Genomic DNA, 16,737 nt, shown 5'->3' on the forward strand with positions numbered 1-16,737 from the left:
AGGCGAATGTGATCTTGCAGCAAGGACCCCGTAGTTTCTGGGTCAGTCTCAAGGGCAGCCCCACGTAGAGCAAGTTACAGTAATCCATTCTGGAGGTGACCATCGTGTGGATCACAGTGGCTATGTCAGGGCGAGAGAGGTAAGGAGCCAACTGCTTAGCTTGCCTGGTCTGGATTGGTTCAGATGGGGAGAGGCAGTTCTTGAGGTATTATAGGGAACACACGAGACTGGGGAAGAAGGCTAGTCTTGTTCATGTCATGCTAAACTATGTTCTAGTGTTACGTCTGAATGTTGCCAGTGACTAACTATGGTTGATCAAAGCAGGAAGTAATTAAGCTGTGCATATAGTGACGTAGCAATGAGAAGATTGAAGCTAATTCTTGAATCTCCACACAGTGGTTTGACATTTACAGTATGAAGTGTAATTTACTATCAGTTTCTGCATTATCAGGTTTGTAGAGGGAATTTCGGATTGATAAGCATGGGAATTTTAAATATATATATAAATGTGATCCAAAGATAACAGTGCTAACTTTAAAAGGGTGATGTCAAGATAGGACTTGGAAGTGATTAGTGGCTCTACTGTAACACTGAAAGTCAATGTAGCTTATTCCCATAAATCTCTTCCAACAGCTAGATGAGCACTTTTCATCCAACTCAATCTATAAATACCCACCACTTAGGATTTAAGCACAAATCATACCCTAGCATGAATAATTGAATAATGATGTATGCATGTATTATGAAGCTGAGAGCTTCTTCATAGTTCTTCGTGTTCTGTAAGAAAATGATTGGCAATTGGAAATAATTTTTAAAATATTAGCGACAACGAGCTCTTGTCTTATATTACGTTATTACATAATTGAGTGCTGGATTATCACAATCATAGGAACATGAGAATCTGCTTTATACTGAGTCAAACCATTGGTCCATCTAGCTCAGTATTTGTGTACACAGACTGATAAGTGGCTCTCCAGACTGGAATCTCTCTCCCAGCACTGACTTTCTGAATGGAAAACAGATGTGTGATTGCCAGGCTGCAGCCCTTTCCCTAAACGTTGCGCCCTTTGAAAAAAGGGGCACTTTCTGGTAAACTTTTCAGAAGCAATGTCCTGGGAACAACCAAGCTATGCTTATCATACACGAAGCAAACTATTTCCTAGTGAAGAAATATATTACTTGCCTTATAAGTATAATACTTTGGGAGCAGGTCTGGTAATTTCATAGATGATGTAAATGGCTTATTTCAGATTCTGTTATTAAATAATTATTTATCAGATATGGTTATTTTATGCCTTTATCCAGTTACATTTGAAGAGCTGGTTTTTTTTATTCTTCAGTTCTTAAATACTATTACTTTAATGTCTAGTGTAGATAGTCATATGAAAAAGCAGGATGTTTCTGCATTAGTCTTTGATGTGTGTGCCTAGGAAAAATGTGATTTGTCAGTTTTCTAAAACACAATCAATTGATGCTTCCTGAAAGCACTTAGAGGACCTGCTTCATTGATTTTGTAAGTGGTCTGAATACTGCAAAATTAGTCCTGCATCAACAAATACATAGCAAATACTTACAGCAGCAGTCCAGGGAGCTCCCCTTAGGTTGATGTTCATTGCTGCTTCTGGTATTTCTATTTTAATACCTACTCCTTACTATATACTGCTTTAAAATCCCCCTATGTTTCTGTTGCGGCTTTTCATGCGGTTTGGGGTCTGAGTTGCTCAAGGGGGAAATCAAAAGCTTTGTTGTATATTGCAGCGCTAGGCAAACAGTTCTCTGGGTTGTGACTCAGGGCTTCAGCTTGGGGAGAGATTGTGGCAGAGAACATGTTTTGCAGATTCAGCCTTTAGCTGTTCCAGTAAAAGGATATTTGGTAGACACTTGACCTGAGTGTCTATAAGGCACCAGTGTGTAATGTTCATGTGCCTCGCAGGGAAAAATAGATTAAAAATATGTATTGACCCTGCCTCCCCATGGTGTTTAAGGTCACTATTTGAAATGGTAAATAAAACTGAAGTCCAGTAACAAATATTGTCTATATAGGTAAGACTGATGTTAATCTCTAAATCAGTTCTTGTCTCTTCCAGTTAAATTATTCGAGGTAATTGAAACCGAAAAAACGCTCTACTTAATCATGGAGTATGCAAGTGGAGGTAAGTACAAAACTATTTCAAACCAAATAGGATTTTTAAAAATCAAGTGATAAACTATATATAATGTTTATGTTTGGGAAAAATAATAATAACATTTCAAAACCACCACTTATACTCTCTGCATAATAAATGTAAGAGCATGTAAATATTTGCAGACTTCAGTAAGAGCTTACTGCCCTTGTTGTTATCTTGAAGCAGTAAGTTAGTCATACGGTCAGACTCCAAAAATTCCAGTTAGTTGCCTTGTACCTTCAGTGGACACTTGTCCTACTACTGATTTGCTTTTCTCAGTCTAAGTGTGTGTGTGTTCATGTTTTATAAGCTGGAAGGCCCTCAGAGTGGTGTACAAAATAAAGCAACACAAAGTGTTCCACATTGAAGCCAGATGTATCAGTTTTCTTTTAACATAAGGTATACATTTTCCAAAAAAAAATATACATATGCAAAACTACACGGACCATAGTGCTAACTTTACCATCTGCAGACATGTTGATGTCAATATATATTTTTTCAGCATTTCTTTCACCGTTGCATAATTAAACAATATGAAAGGGAAAACAAATCAAGATCCCTTTATGTTCCCTGGATGCATGTATCAGTGTAAAGTAGAGGCTAGCACTTTAAAACAACCAGGTGAAAAATACAAAGGTTTTAAGGGAACAGAAAATGCAGAGCACTGCTGCACAACATGACCTACCGAGCCAAACACAGCCCTCTAGCCATATGTTGTGACCTTCCAAGTGCTTAACAATTGTACTATTTTTGCCACAGCAAAATGGGAGGTGGGCTATGGCTGATGGACTGTATTTAGCTCAGTGGATTGTGAGTTAAAGAAACTTGACATAGAGTTTCTCTCTTTCCCCTCCCCCCAAAAGAGAGGAAAAAACAAGTAAAGCTTCTGTGCATCATTTCACTGTTGATTCAAAGCAGGCCTTTTGGCATCTAGGGAAGCCTGGAACTGTTAGCCTTTCCCAGGCCAGATTCATGCCATCTCTGTAATTTTTAAAGGCAATTTTGACTTACCTTTGGCGCTGGAGAGGAATTAGGTAGTGAATAGGTGTGCAAACTGCTGCCCCCTCAGTTTGATGGAACTAGACTAAATAGTGAGATCTCATTGCATGAAGCAATCCAAAGACCTTTAAAAAACCATTGGAGAAACTGCACTTGGTCCAAAATGTGCTGCTAGAATACTGACGAGATCAGACTGTATACCTCCAATCTTTTACCAGCTACATTGGTGCTTGTTTCTGGACTCAACTTTAAGTGTTGTTGCAGACCTTTAAAATATTTAATGACCTGGGAACAAATTATCCCAAGGTTGGCCTCTATAGGAACCTGCATACGTCATGAGGTCAGCTTTAGAGGAGAAAGGATGGACAAGAGAGAGAAAGAGTGTGTTCTTCATTATGGTGCCAAAACTGAGGAATATTATTGCTGTCTGGGGGAAATCCATCAGGCCCCTTCTTTTCTCGTGTCTAGATGGGTTTTGAAAACCTGTTTTAAAAGTGCTTTATGCTCTGCTTAAGTTTTGTTTTAGTCATGCCGAAATTACAGTTTTTAAAATTAGATTGTTTTTACATTTGCTGTGTTGGTTGTTTTACATTTTGTTCTGAATTATTTGTGAACGAACAGTTATTTGATACATGATGCAAAAACTGAGTGTAAATGATAAAATCATGTGATGATATAAGCAGAGTATAAATGGTACAATTATTTTTTATCATATCAAATTAATAATAATAATCATATGCTGCCTGCTCTCGATTAGGTTACACTCCCTCTGAAGGAGTGGGTTCGCAGCTTCGGGGTACTTCAGATTCCTATGCTGTCACTTACGGGTCCGGTAGCCTCAGTGGTGCAGAATGCTTTCCATCAGCTTCCGCTGGTGGCCCAGTTGCACCCCTACCTGGAAAGGGATAGCCTAATCTCTGTTGTCTCTGCTCTGGTAACCTCTAGGTTAGATTACTGCAATGCAGTATACATAGGGCTGCCTCTGAAGACAGTTCAGAAACTTCAGCTGGTGCAGAATTTGGTGGCCAGGTTGCTCACAGGGGCAAGGTGGTTTGAGCATGTTGTTGTTTAGTCGTTTAGTCGTGTCCGACTCTTCGTGACCCCATGGACCAGAGCATGCCAGGTACTCCTGTCTTCCACTGCCTCCCACAGCTTGGTCAAACTCATGTTGGTAGCTTTGAGAACACTGTCCAACCATCTCGTCCTCTGTCGTCCCCTACTCCTTGTGCCCTCCATCTTTCCCAACATCAGGGTCTTTTCCAGGGAGTCTTCTCTTCTCATGAGGTGGCCAAAGTATTGGAGCCTCAGCTTCAGGATCTGTCCTTCCAGTGAGCACTCAGGGCTGATTTCCTTCAGAATGGATAGGTTTGATCTTCCTGCAGTCCATGGGACTCTGAAGAGTCTCCTCCAGCACCATAATTCAAAAGCATCAATTCTTCGGCGATCAGCCTTCTTTCTGGTCCAGCTCTCACTTCCATACATCACTACTGGGAAAACCATAGCTTTAACCATACAGACCTTTGTCGGCAAGGTGATGTCTCTGCTTTTTAAGATGCTGCTTCGAACTCTACAATCCTATGATTCTATATGTGTAAATAAACCATATAAAGGCACCACAGTCCCTGCTGTGCCTCATTTCCAAAAGGAAACATGGAGCCTGCATAAGCTCATGGAACCCCTGGAACCTCTCACTGCTCAGAGATTGGTGTGCAACAGTATTTTGCCATCAAGGTTGTGTCATCTGTATATCTGAGGTTGTTGATATTTCTTCCGGCAATCTTAATTCCGACTTGGGATTCATCCAGCCCAGCCTTTCGCATGATGAATTCTGCATATAAGTTAAATAAGCAGGAAGACAATATACAGCCTTGTCGTACTTCTTTCCCAATTTTGAAACAATCAGTAGTTCCATATCCAGTTCTAACTGTAGCTTCTTGTCCCACATAGAAATTTCTCAGGAGACAGATGAGGTGATCAAGCACTCCCATTTCTTTAAGAACTTGCCATAGTTTGCTGTGGTCAACACAGTCAAAGGCTTTTGCATAGTCAATGAAGCAGAAGTAGATGTCTTTCTGGAACTCTCTAGCGTTCTCCATAATCCAGCGCATGCTTGCAATTTGGTCTCTGGTTCCTCTGCCCCTTCAAAATCCAGCTTGCACTTCTGGGAGTTCTCGGTCCACATACTGCTTAAGCTTGCCTTGTAGAATTTTAAGCATAACCTTGCTAGCGTGTGAAATGAGTGCAATTGTGTGGTAGTTGGAACATTCTTTGGCACTGCCCTTCTTTGGGATTGGGATGTAGACTGATCTTCTCCAAACCTCTGGCCACTGCTGAGTTTTCCAAACTTGCTGGCATATTGAGTGTAGCACCTTAACAGCATCATCTTTTAAAATTTTAAATAGTTCAGCTGGAATATCATCACTTCCACTGGCCTTGTTATTAGCAGTGCTTTTAAGGCCCATTTCGCTCTCCAGGATGTCTGGCTCAAGGTCAGCAACCACACTGCCTGGGGTGTATGAGACATCCATATCTTTCTGGTATAATTCCTCTGTGTATTCTTGCCACCTCTTCGTGACGTCTTCTGCTTCTGTTAGGTCCTTACCGCTTTTGTCCTTTATTATGGTATAATAAAGGTTTGAGCAGATCATACCGATACTTGCCTGGCTGCCAATTAGTTTCTGGGCCCAATTCAAAGAGCTGGTTTTGACCTATAAAGCCTTAAATGGTTCAGGACCACAATACCTCAATGTCCGCCTCTCCCCAAATGAACTGACCCAGATCTTGTGATCATCATTGGAGGGTCCTTCTTTGTGTGCCTACCCCATGAGAGATTGGAGGGTGGCAAAATGAGAACGGGCCTTTTCTGCAGTGGCTATATATTTGTGGGGTACTCTCCTGGTGCCTTCTCTTTCTTTCTCTCTCTCTCTCTCTCTCACATATACAGACACAGACACAGACACACACACACACACACAGAGAGAGAGAGAGAGAGAGAGAGAGAGAGAGAGAGAGAGAGAGAGAGAGATATACCAGGTGAAACATGCCTATTCAACTAGGCTTTGGGCTGATTAATGTTAATCATTCTGTATCCTTTTAAATGTGTGTGGGAGTCAGAGTTATTAGTTTGTTTTTGTTTTATTATGTATTCTTGTGTTCTCATTTTGGATTTTTGTTTGTGAACTGCTTGTGATTTTTGGATAAATGGTGGCATACAATTATTTATTTAGTAAGTAAGTACCATATTTTTTGCCCCATAGGACGCACCGGCCCATAGGACGCACCAAGTTTTTTGGGGGGGAAATAAAGGAAAAAAAAATTATTTCCCCCCCAGGCGCTTGTGGGGCTGGCAGCGGGGAGAAGCACTCTTCTCCCCGCCGCCCACCTGCAGACCAGGTCCGGGGACAGCGGGAAGACGCGCTGCGCCTCCCAGCTGTCCCCGGAGCTTGCAGGGCTGGCAGCGGGGAGAAGCGCTCTTCTCCCCGCCGCCCGCCTGCAGACCAGGTCCAGGGACAGCGGGAAGACGTGCTGCGCCTCCCAGCTGTCTCCAGAGCTTGCGGGGCAGGCAGCGGGGAGAAGCGCTCTTCTCCCCACCGCCCGCCTGCAGACCAGGTCCGGGGACACCGGGAAGACACGCTGCGCCTCCCAGCTGTCCCCGGAGCTTACAGGGCTGGCAGCGGGAAGAAGCGCTCTTCTCCCCGCCGCCCGCCTGCAGACCAGGTCCGGGAACAGCGGAAAGACGCGCTGCGCCTCCCTGCTGTCCCCAGAGCTTGCGGGGCTGGCGGCGGGGAGAAGCACGCGTCTCCCCGCCATCAGCCTCCAAACCACATCGGGAGACAGCGGGATGGTGGCGTTCCGCCTCCCCGCTGTCCTCCGACCTTGCGGGGCTGGCGCTGCGGCTCTCCTGAAGCCTGGAGAGCGAGAGGGGTTGGTGCGCACCGACCCCTCTCGCTCTCCAGGCTTCAGCGAAAGCCTGCATTTGCCCCATAGGATGCACACACATTTCCCCTTCATTTTTGGAGGGGGAAAAGTGCATCCTATAGAGCAAAAAATACGGTAAGTAAACTGTAGAGCATAGAATCTGTGTAAGGGCTCATATTCACAAATGGTCTTATAAGTTGTTTGTATGCCAAAGTACACCAAATTCCCATTTCTACCACCACCCCAGTTTACACTGTTTTGATTGTACCCATTTAAATCACATGAAGAGATTGAAATGCTGGCACAGAGTTATATATTCCATGAGCATTATAGGTGTGTGGATGGAACCAGTGTAGTGTTATATCTAATTCCCATGCCACGTCACTATTGCAAAAGAGCTAAAATCATTCTGTAGAGATGCTGAAAGACAAGCCTGCAGGGTGAGTTGTCAGGGGCTACATCTAATATCACTGTCTGAGAATTTCCTGCCTTGGTTGTCTGATTTGGAATGAATCACTTACTGTGTACTGTGACTGTAGTCTTTTAGCATGTATTTTTAATTGGTTCCTCTGACTGGTTTCATTAATTAAAAGCCTTAGAAATAGAATGTGTGATGGTTGTGTGTCACTGATAAAAGCTTTTAAAAAATTCTTTCTGAAAGTAATAATATTTATCATATGTTTGTTCCTACAAATCATCAAGCAGTAAGGAAGCCCTCCCTGTCAAACAAGATTTTAATAAGATAATGTTTTTCTTCCCTGCAAAAACACATGCTACTCTGTTGACTACTTGATTAAAATTTCAAAACTTGGCAGCTATGTTACTCTTGTAATTTGCATATATCATGTGTTCATGCACACACCAAATTCCCCCCCCCCAAATTCTTGTATGTTTTGTTTCCCCTCATAAACTGCTGCTGCTATTAAGGTTCTGTTGTTCACAGTTGGGTAATATTGTTATTAGGGCCAGCCTAAAAGTCACAAAAATATGGCAGGCTTTTGAATTCTCCAGAACGTGAAAATCCAATTGTCACAGTCAGAAATAAATTAGTTATTACTTAAATACTCAAAAGATTTCACCATTCATATATCTCAATTACAGGGGAGGTGTTTGACTATCTAGTTGCACATGGAAGAATGAAGGAAAAGGAAGCAAGAGCTAAATTTAGACAGGTATGTATGGACTATTCTGTACTAGACTTTTAAATGTTTTAAGTTAATTGGCATTTTCCCCAGTCAGTGATTGTTCTCCCTCCTGGAGGGAGTGTTGATGTTGGGAAATACTAGCAAAATTGGCCCAATCAGCAAATACTTTCACATTCATGCTAAAGCCACATTGGATTATCTGTCACTACAGGGAAGTCGCTACTACATTTTTCCGTGTGTGTATGAAAATGAAGCCCTTGACTATTTTATTGTGACACACACACACTTCCTGTCAATCAGGATCAATAAGGATAAACTCCAAGTAAAGGTGTTAAGATAGAGGTGCTAAACTTTAGTCTCAATCTTGGTTTCGAGGGCAAGCACAAACCATAGTTTGCTGGCTAGTATGTATCAACAGACTATGGTTTGCACAAAAGGAAGCAATTTAATCAGACTGTGTAACGGTAGGCACACGAAAACGAGGGTAATTCACATAGTGCCAAGCCATGATTTGGTGTTATGTCTGAAGACATTTTTTATAACAAGTTTGCAGTGGAATAAAGGGTCATGAATTGGAAACTGCTCAAAGAAAGCAAGTATTGGCTGCAGAACAGCCTGTCCTTGATTTGAGTTCCTCCTGTTTCAAACTGCAAGTCTGCTGTTCCTCTTTTCATCCGCCCCCTGCTCCTATTCTCTGTTGTGAGTCTCACTGTTCATCTTGCAAACCAATCTGCTGTGAAAGCGCAGAGGGAAAGTAGCTTAACTTTTGATCTATTACTCAGACAGTTGGAAGCAGAAGAGATACCTGTTACAGTTAGAAATGAACCTTTTCTTAAAGAGATTTGAGATTCTTGTGAGATTAGCTGTCAGGATGTTAACTTGCCTGTCTGTGTCATTATGTGTGTTCTGAACCCTGATGTTGAGAACAGGCTTCTGATTTAGTGAAATTTCTTGGTGAAATTTACCTTTCATTCTGTTTGTGTCTGGCGGCACTCTTATAATATCTTCAAGTTGCATAGCGGAGTTTTGGCATATGCATGGAAATGGGCGATAATTGAGTGCTGTAGGTAAGCAATAGGGCATGCCATGTTTTGAGTCAACAGTAAGAGCTGGAAAAATCTTAGGGATTTTCATAAGCATCACTTATAAGATGTCTATAACTTGTCGCATACTGTCTGACTGACTGTTAATCTTGTTTACCATACAGAGAAACCATAACAATCTGCTTGAAGGGTAACAGTAGCCTAAGTAAGTAATAGGCTTGCCTTCAATTGTCACTTTGACTCTTATCCTAAATGCACTTTTTTGAATAATTCTTATTGATTTCAGTAAGAGTTACCCACAATTAAGTGTGCTTAGGCTTGGAGCTTTTGGTAATTTTGTTACTCATAATGGGCATTATATTGACTTTATAATTGCTTCCCAATTTTAGCAACTCCTACTAAAACCTATTATTGCAATACTGTTTGTCTGATATATGTCACTTTATATAATTGAGCCTGTTTTCTATCCAGATAGTATCTGCAGTGCAGTATTGCCACCAAAAGCATATTGTTCACAGAGATCTCAAGGTAAGAAGAGAAACACAAGATTTTGTATTTGAACATTATTAAATATTTTTATACTCTGTTCTGTTCCCAGATTAATACCAATTTTCCTTGTTCTTTACTGGAAAAGTAAAGGATGAATTTCTGTGATGAATTTTGACTACTAGTTGGCATGTGAAGAGTAAAATACCTACCATGTTAGTTACTGCAGGCTAGTATATTATGAAGGCTGAGGGTAATAGTTTGAGAAGTAGAAATGATTTATGGTAGTAAATAGACTCTGCTGTAAGTACAGATTTTGCTAGCTCAATTCTCACTTTCAGGTTTGCATGGGTCATGGTGACAGAGTTGTTGTTGTTGTTGTTGTTGTTGTTGTTGTTGTTGTTATTTATTAAATTTGTACACTGCCCTTCTTCTGAAGATCACAGGGCAGTTCACGACATAAAAATGCAAAATGAGAACATAAAATACATAATAAAAACAAAAAAAACAAATCAATAACCCTCCTGCCAGAAACACATTTAAAATGACATAGAATGACTCAGGACTGCAAGGACCGCCTCTCTCCATATGAACCCACCCAGACCCTGAGATCATCCTCTGAGTCCCTTCTTTGTGTGCCTCCTCCATGAGAGGTCCGGAGAGTGGCAGCACGAGAACAGGCCTTTTCTGCAGTAGCTCCCTGCTTGTGGAATGCTCTCCCCAGGGAGGCTTGCCTGGCGCCTTCCTTACGTATCGTTAGGTGTCAGGCCAGAACATCCCTCTTCTCCCTGGCCTTTGGCTGATTGACTTCTAATGCCCTTTTAAAATGTGTTGTGGAAGGGGGGATTATTTGGTTGTCTTTTTAATTTTAATTTTGTATTTTATATTTTACGTTGTGATTTTATGTTGTGAACCGCCCTGAGATGAACCCCCATTTCATGGGAGTATGTTAGTTGCTTACTTCCCTCGGTTCACAGCTCCACCTTCTTTGGGGCTTGCACCCGTTCTTGGTGTATCACAAAATCAGTTTATTTGTATATTTGAACCAGTTTGAACCCACTTTTCATTAAAATCAATCCCAAGAACAGGTTGCAAGGAAAACTCGTAAAACACACCCAATGATACAAATCTAAAAACTAATCAAAATTATCACAGATTGATCAAAATGAGGGAGGACAGGCGCCACTTCCAACCAATTTAACCAAATTCCCAATAGAATACAATAGAATTGTTAAAAGGCAGCCCAAATCTACCAGAACCTGCACTGATCAAATATGTGAGTGTAGCCTCTTGTGGCTCCCCTTCCCTTTCTCAAAGGCTGCTTTTCAAAAGCTACCTTGGCTGTTTCACTTAATCTCTCACTGCCGAATGCCTCCATCGCTTCGGTCTGCCCTACACGTTTAGTTTCCTCCCTGCTGCCGAACACCTTTGCCATCATGAACAGTAAACCCAGTTTCCACAACTGGAGCAGTTTGAACTGTCTGTAACAATTTTGTATAACTCACTGTGAATTTTCTACTTAAAAAAGGAAAAAGAGCTCTGCTTACTATATTAGAATAAACTGGGTTCCTTACTAAAGAGAAGGATCTGTTATAAACAAAACAATTTTTTTTAGTCTCTCCTGAAAAGCTGGCTGTAGTTAATGTAAGTGAGCAAATCAGCAAACTCTTTAAGACACGTGCTAATATGCCCGACTATATGAATTGGATCTTGAAGGACTTAGACTAGAAGAAACTGTTCGTTTCCAGGGAGGGAAATCTCACGTCTTACTCTGTTGTTCCCCTCCAGGCTGAAAATCTTTTGCTTGATGCAGACATGAACATTAAAATAGCCGATTTTGGTTTTAGCAATGAGTTTACAGTTGGAAATAAACTGGACACATTTTGTGGCAGTCCTCCATATGCTGCTCCGGAACTCTTCCAAGGCAAGAAGTATGATGGACCTGAAGTAGATGTTTGGAGCTTAGGCGTCATTCTTTACACTCTTGTGAGCGGTTCTCTGCCTTTTGATGGGCAGAATCTAAAGGTACGCACCTAATTTATGCTTAAAGGGTGGGAGGAGGATGGGGAGTTCCTGTACTGTCATTTTTTTTATGACAATACTTAATACCACACCTGTAATTTCCTATTTGGTGTGTGTTTGATTAAAGGAACTGAGAGAAAGAGTGCTGAGAGGGAAATACAGGATTCCATTCTACATGTCAACGGACTGTGAAAACCTACTGAAACGTTTCCTGGTGCTAAACCCAACTAAAAGAGGCACTCTTGAGGTAGTATTATCTTCCTCACCGTTATAATATTGTTTCTCCCCTCCTGCTTCATTGAAAGGAATTTACACATTTTGAATTTTAAAATTGCTTGTGCATCCAAGTAATTTTGGCCTTGTTGTTTTAAATAAATTATACGCCACTTTATACAGTAATTTCTAAGCAGTGTACAATTAGGGGTTTGTGAGGGACATAATAGGGATAGTTATGCCTTTTACAGATGACTTATTTACTCTTGGTCCTCTCTAATGGTTTCCCCCGGATGAAAGAACGGTACATTTTGGAATTGCAGGGAAATGGTGCCATTACCTTGTGGAATACTTCATTCCAAGTGCATTAAGCCTCATCTGCGGTGGTCATACAGTGACTTGCTGAAACCCACACACAAAAGCTACCTTGACATTGCCATTGGTCTAAATGGAAGTGTTCGTAGCATCATCCCATTGTATTGTACTGAAGAAGCACGTCATGCTACTCTTCAATTGGATAGAAGTCAGGATATTGTAATGACTCATGATCTCTCCTCTTGGGGCAACTTGAGGCTGCTGTGATTGTTATGGAGGTGTGGTGCTCCACCTAGAGGGCGTTCTTCATGTTAAGCAGAACTTGGAAGTCCCACTTTCTCTCTTTCATTAGCAGATCATGAAATGTACGTCGGTGTCAGTACACACTTTATGAATTGACGTTTTGGCTACCAACCACATTCTGGGATTTCTGATGCTGCCTTTTATTACCAAAATTATATATAAAGGTAAAGGGACCCCTGACCATTAGGTCCAGTCGTGACCGACTCTGGGGTTGCGGCGCTCATCTCGCTTTATTGGCTGAGGGAGCCGGCGTACAGCTTCCGGGTCATGTGGCCAGCATGACTAAGCTGCTTCTGGCGAACCAGAGCAGCGCACGGAAATGCCGTTTACCTTCCCGCTGGAGCGGTACCGATTTATCTACTTGCACTTTGATGTGCTTTCGTACTGCTAGGTTGGCAGGAGCTGGGACAGAGCAACGGGAGCTCACCCCGTCGTGGGGATTCGAACCTCCAACCTTCTGATCGGCAAGCCCTAGGCTCTGTAGTTTAACCCACATACATATATTTATATTTGAGAAAATAAATTTTATTAATTAAAAGTATTTATATGCCACGTTTGGGGCCTAGTCCACCCATGGTGACTCACATACAAAGCATCATATCAAGTGGTTGAATAAAAGCCATATCCTTTAAAGCCAGGTTATTAAGATAAAGAACAGTTTAGTACGGGCTGTTGACTGAATAGTAGTTAATATTAAGTTAGTAATATTTAGTATTAGGTATAGAAATGCTTTAAACATGTTACTCCTTCTAGTGTGTGTTTTCTCATATATGGCTTCTTTTGTTAAACATTTTTACATTTTAATTTTTTTGAGCACTCTTCCTAGTCCTGGTCCCAGTGGAGCACTCCCCTCCATCCTCAGATGTCCCCCAGAGTTGTTTTTGCCCACGCTGACAGCAAATAGGACGGCTTACACAGCACTTGTTATTCGCTTAGTTATCCTTTAAAAAAAAAATCATGTTTTTGCATACTGCTCTTCATCAGAAAACAAATCGGTTTTCAAATGAATTTTTTAAAAAGGAAAAAAAGAAATGTAAAATGTTGGCCAGTATTAAACTAAATTCTTGCTCTGATGCAAGAGCACTTCTGTGGCCTCTCCTGCCACCATACACATGCGTCCTGTGTTGTTCCCAACTCTTCTCCGGGGGGTTGGAGCAAGCCCAGAACAGATTTAGGCATGTGCAGAAGGAGCAGAGAACCTTCCGTTGCACAATGTGAAATCTTTGCATTGATCACTATAGTGCGACACTTGAGTACAAACCCAATAAAAACAAAATGCACTATATGAAACATCAAAGTCTGTAACACGGGATTCCACTCAATATCCACATGAATTCCACATCTGCTAGCACACCTGTTCCTCAAGTCAGCCTGCACATACACAGCCACTTACACTGTCACCCAGGCACAGCACACAGACTTCACGGGTACCAGTCCTAACAATCTCTCAAGTACATATACAAGAAACCACACTAGGCCACTGACAGCCTAACACCATGAGGCTAAAACCAAACTTAATCCAGGACTGCACCAGCCCCAATAAAACCTCACACTTTTCACCCAGACACTCATCCACAATCGAGCTCTCTCCAGCCACCATCTCCTACCTGTGAAGTAGTCAGACTTAGCCTCTCTACCAGCTGTTCAACACAGTTATCCTGAACAGCATCGAGCATCACCATACTCAGTGAACACAACCGTAAAGTGGGGTTGTTGTCCCCATAGTGTCTCAATATGAGAGAAATTATAGGGGTTTTAACAAACAAACCTCCCCCCCCCTTTGGTAGAGGCAGAGTAAATAAGGGGTGGAAAAGGTAGGTTTCTTTTTCATACAAGGTACTGTATTTTTTGCTCTATAAGACTCACTTTTCCCCCTCCTAAGAAGTAAGGGGAAATGTGTGTGCATCTTATGGAGCGAATGCAGGCTGCACAGCTATCCCAGAAGCCAGAACAGCAAGAGGGATTGCTTCTTTCACTGCACAGTGATCCCTCTTGCTGTTCTGGCTTCTGAGATTCAGAATATTTTTTTTTCTTGTTTTCCTCCTCCAAAAACTAGGTGTGTCTTGTGGTCTGGTGCGTCTTATAGAGCGAAAAATATGGTAGTTTATTTGCCTTCACTTAAGCAGCTCAAAAATCTTAAGCTTTGGCCTTGACTACAGATCTTTGTTACTGGTAATACTCATTCAAAACCTATCTTTGCAGCAAATTATGAAGGACAGATGGATCAATGCAGGGCATGAGGATGATGAACTTAAGCCTTTTGTTGAACCAGAGCTAGACATCTCGGACCAGAAGAGAATAGGTAAGCAGAGGATGAAGGATCACCAGCATACATACTTAATAATGACAGATGATGTGGATTGTGGCTCAGCACCTTATTGCTTGCTTAAATGCTCAAATTTAGATCTTGGCTAACGACGTTCCCCATAGCAAGGTGTTAAATTTGTTCCATTATTAAGTAGTAATTTTGTATGACTGCTCAAGCTAGTAAAACATTGTGTATTTAAGAAAACTTTCAATTTATTCTAGACATTATGGTTGGAATGGGATATTCTCAAGAGGAAATACAAGAATCTCTTAGTAAAATGAAATACGATGAAATCACTGCTACATACTTGCTACTGGGGAGAAAATCATCAGAGGTGAGTAAAATGCTCAAACCATGGCTGAGAACTGGCTTGTACTCATGATAACCAATTCTCTATCATGTTGGGAATGAGTTAATAGCAAGCACTGAGCCTCACCTTCCCCTTTCTTCGTTCATCACAGATGCAAGGAGGAAGTTAGAAGTAGAAGCTTCTAATCTCCTTGCAGCTGCACTGGAGGATGAGAGGAGCAAGTATCTGAGGCTTATTGTGGCCCACTCCGATCATGGTAAACCATGGTTTATTATGATGTCCACATTTAGCCCACAGACCTAGATGTAAAGAAGAAACCTGGTCTGGCTCTTCAAGCATCTTGATATACATGAGGTAGCTTATTATTGACTCTTGCAGTCATCTTACCTCTCTCGTCAAGCTGCCAGGTGATTAATGTTTTCCCATTCTTCTATTTAAAGTATTGATAATATTAATTTGACCTAGGATCACTTTTAATGCTTCCGTTCTATTTTAAGACTATTTTAAGCCTTGTTCAACCTAGTTGAACAAGAACTTCTCGCCTCTAGGTTTGGCAAGGTTAGGGCAACTCTTGCACCATAAGTGTGGGTCCTCCGAATTTATGGAACTCCCATCAAGCATGTTGCTGGCAAACTGAAGATAATTGCAGTGTCTGTGGAAGGAAATGTTCAGACTTCCAATAATACGTACAGTCTTGGGCCTGGAGTGACTGGGTCCAGATTCAGCAAGCTGCGTTGTCAGCTTAGATTAGAGGCAGTGAATATATTTAAAATATTTCTGCTCCATGTTTTAGCATAACTCCAGTGAAAGCTTTACAGGCTTTCTCAAATTGTATTTACTTCAACTTATTGCTCTTGCATTCTTAGGTTTGAAGAGAGTTGTTGCCACAGGGTAACCACTATAGTAATATTTTAGTTAACGTGACTTGTAGACTTGTGTAAGTGAAGGCAATAAATGACACATGCTCCTTATTGGCATTCATGCTGTTATGGTCAGTTGAAAGTTACACATCATTTAAGTGAGTAGTGTGCATGACTTGCAATATTTTGTTTAGTGGTGACTGGGCTGCAAGACAAAGCACTCTGACAGATGGTTCTTTAGAAGCATCCTTTTATTGATTAAGTTTCAGCCAGTTAGAGAAAAATGCAGTACATCACACTTGATCTTAGCCAAAAGGCTTTCAGGCTAAAGCAGTGCCACATACTTTGCCTTGTTCTTCAATACAGCGAAAACATGGTGCCCAAGTTCTGAAAACCAACCCTCTTTTTTAAACCTTTTTATTTTGTTTCTCTTGGTGAGTTAGCAAACTCTGAAGAATGTCAGGTTGACCAGGTATATAGAGAGCTGCTTTCTTCCGAATGAGACCAGTGGTCAACATGCCCCATTGCTGTCAACCCCTAAGTGCAGCATCTCTCCAGGGTGTCAAGGAAAGGAATTTCCTATCCATGCTCTTGAAATTCTTTAATGGGAGGTGCTAGGAGGTTAGCCTGAGACACCTGAGATGCACACA

The 16,737-nt window shown here is 41.5% G+C and overlaps 1 protein-coding gene and 1 long non-coding RNA gene across 9 annotated transcripts in view; one reads left to right on the forward strand and one right to left on the reverse strand.

Moving 5' to 3' along the window:
- MARK3 (microtubule affinity regulating kinase 3) overlaps positions 1 to 16,737 on the forward strand; it is a 67,830-nt gene that overhangs the window by 27,628 nt on the left and 23,465 nt on the right. For all 8 annotated transcript variants that reach the window (XM_083613425.1, XM_083613428.1, XM_083613426.1 and 5 more), the window contains 7 exons: positions 2,088 to 2,153; positions 8,184 to 8,254; positions 9,742 to 9,798; positions 11,545 to 11,781; positions 11,906 to 12,025; positions 14,812 to 14,911; positions 15,139 to 15,251. In XM_083613425.1, coding sequence (XP_083469551.1) covers positions 2,088 to 2,153; positions 8,184 to 8,254; positions 9,742 to 9,798; positions 11,545 to 11,781; positions 11,906 to 12,025; positions 14,812 to 14,911; positions 15,139 to 15,251 — 764 coding nt within the window. The remainder of the gene's footprint in view (positions 1 to 2,087; positions 2,154 to 8,183; positions 8,255 to 9,741; positions 9,799 to 11,544; positions 11,782 to 11,905; positions 12,026 to 14,811; positions 14,912 to 15,138; positions 15,252 to 16,737) is intronic.
- LOC310766605 overlaps positions 2,456 to 16,737 on the reverse strand; it is a 157,834-nt gene continuing 143,552 nt past the window's right edge. Inside the window, exons 2-3 of the long non-coding RNA XR_014550278.1 lie at positions 4,191 to 4,506; positions 2,456 to 4,144 (exon numbers count right to left, since the gene is read on the reverse strand). This is a non-coding gene — a long non-coding RNA (uncharacterized lncRNA). The remainder of the gene's footprint in view (positions 4,145 to 4,190; positions 4,507 to 16,737) is intronic.

This window comes from Podarcis filfolensis, assembly GCF_964270895.1.
Source record: "Podarcis filfolensis genome assembly, chromosome: 1".
Taxonomy (NCBI): Eukaryota; Metazoa; Chordata; class Lepidosauria; order Squamata; family Lacertidae; genus Podarcis; species Podarcis filfolensis.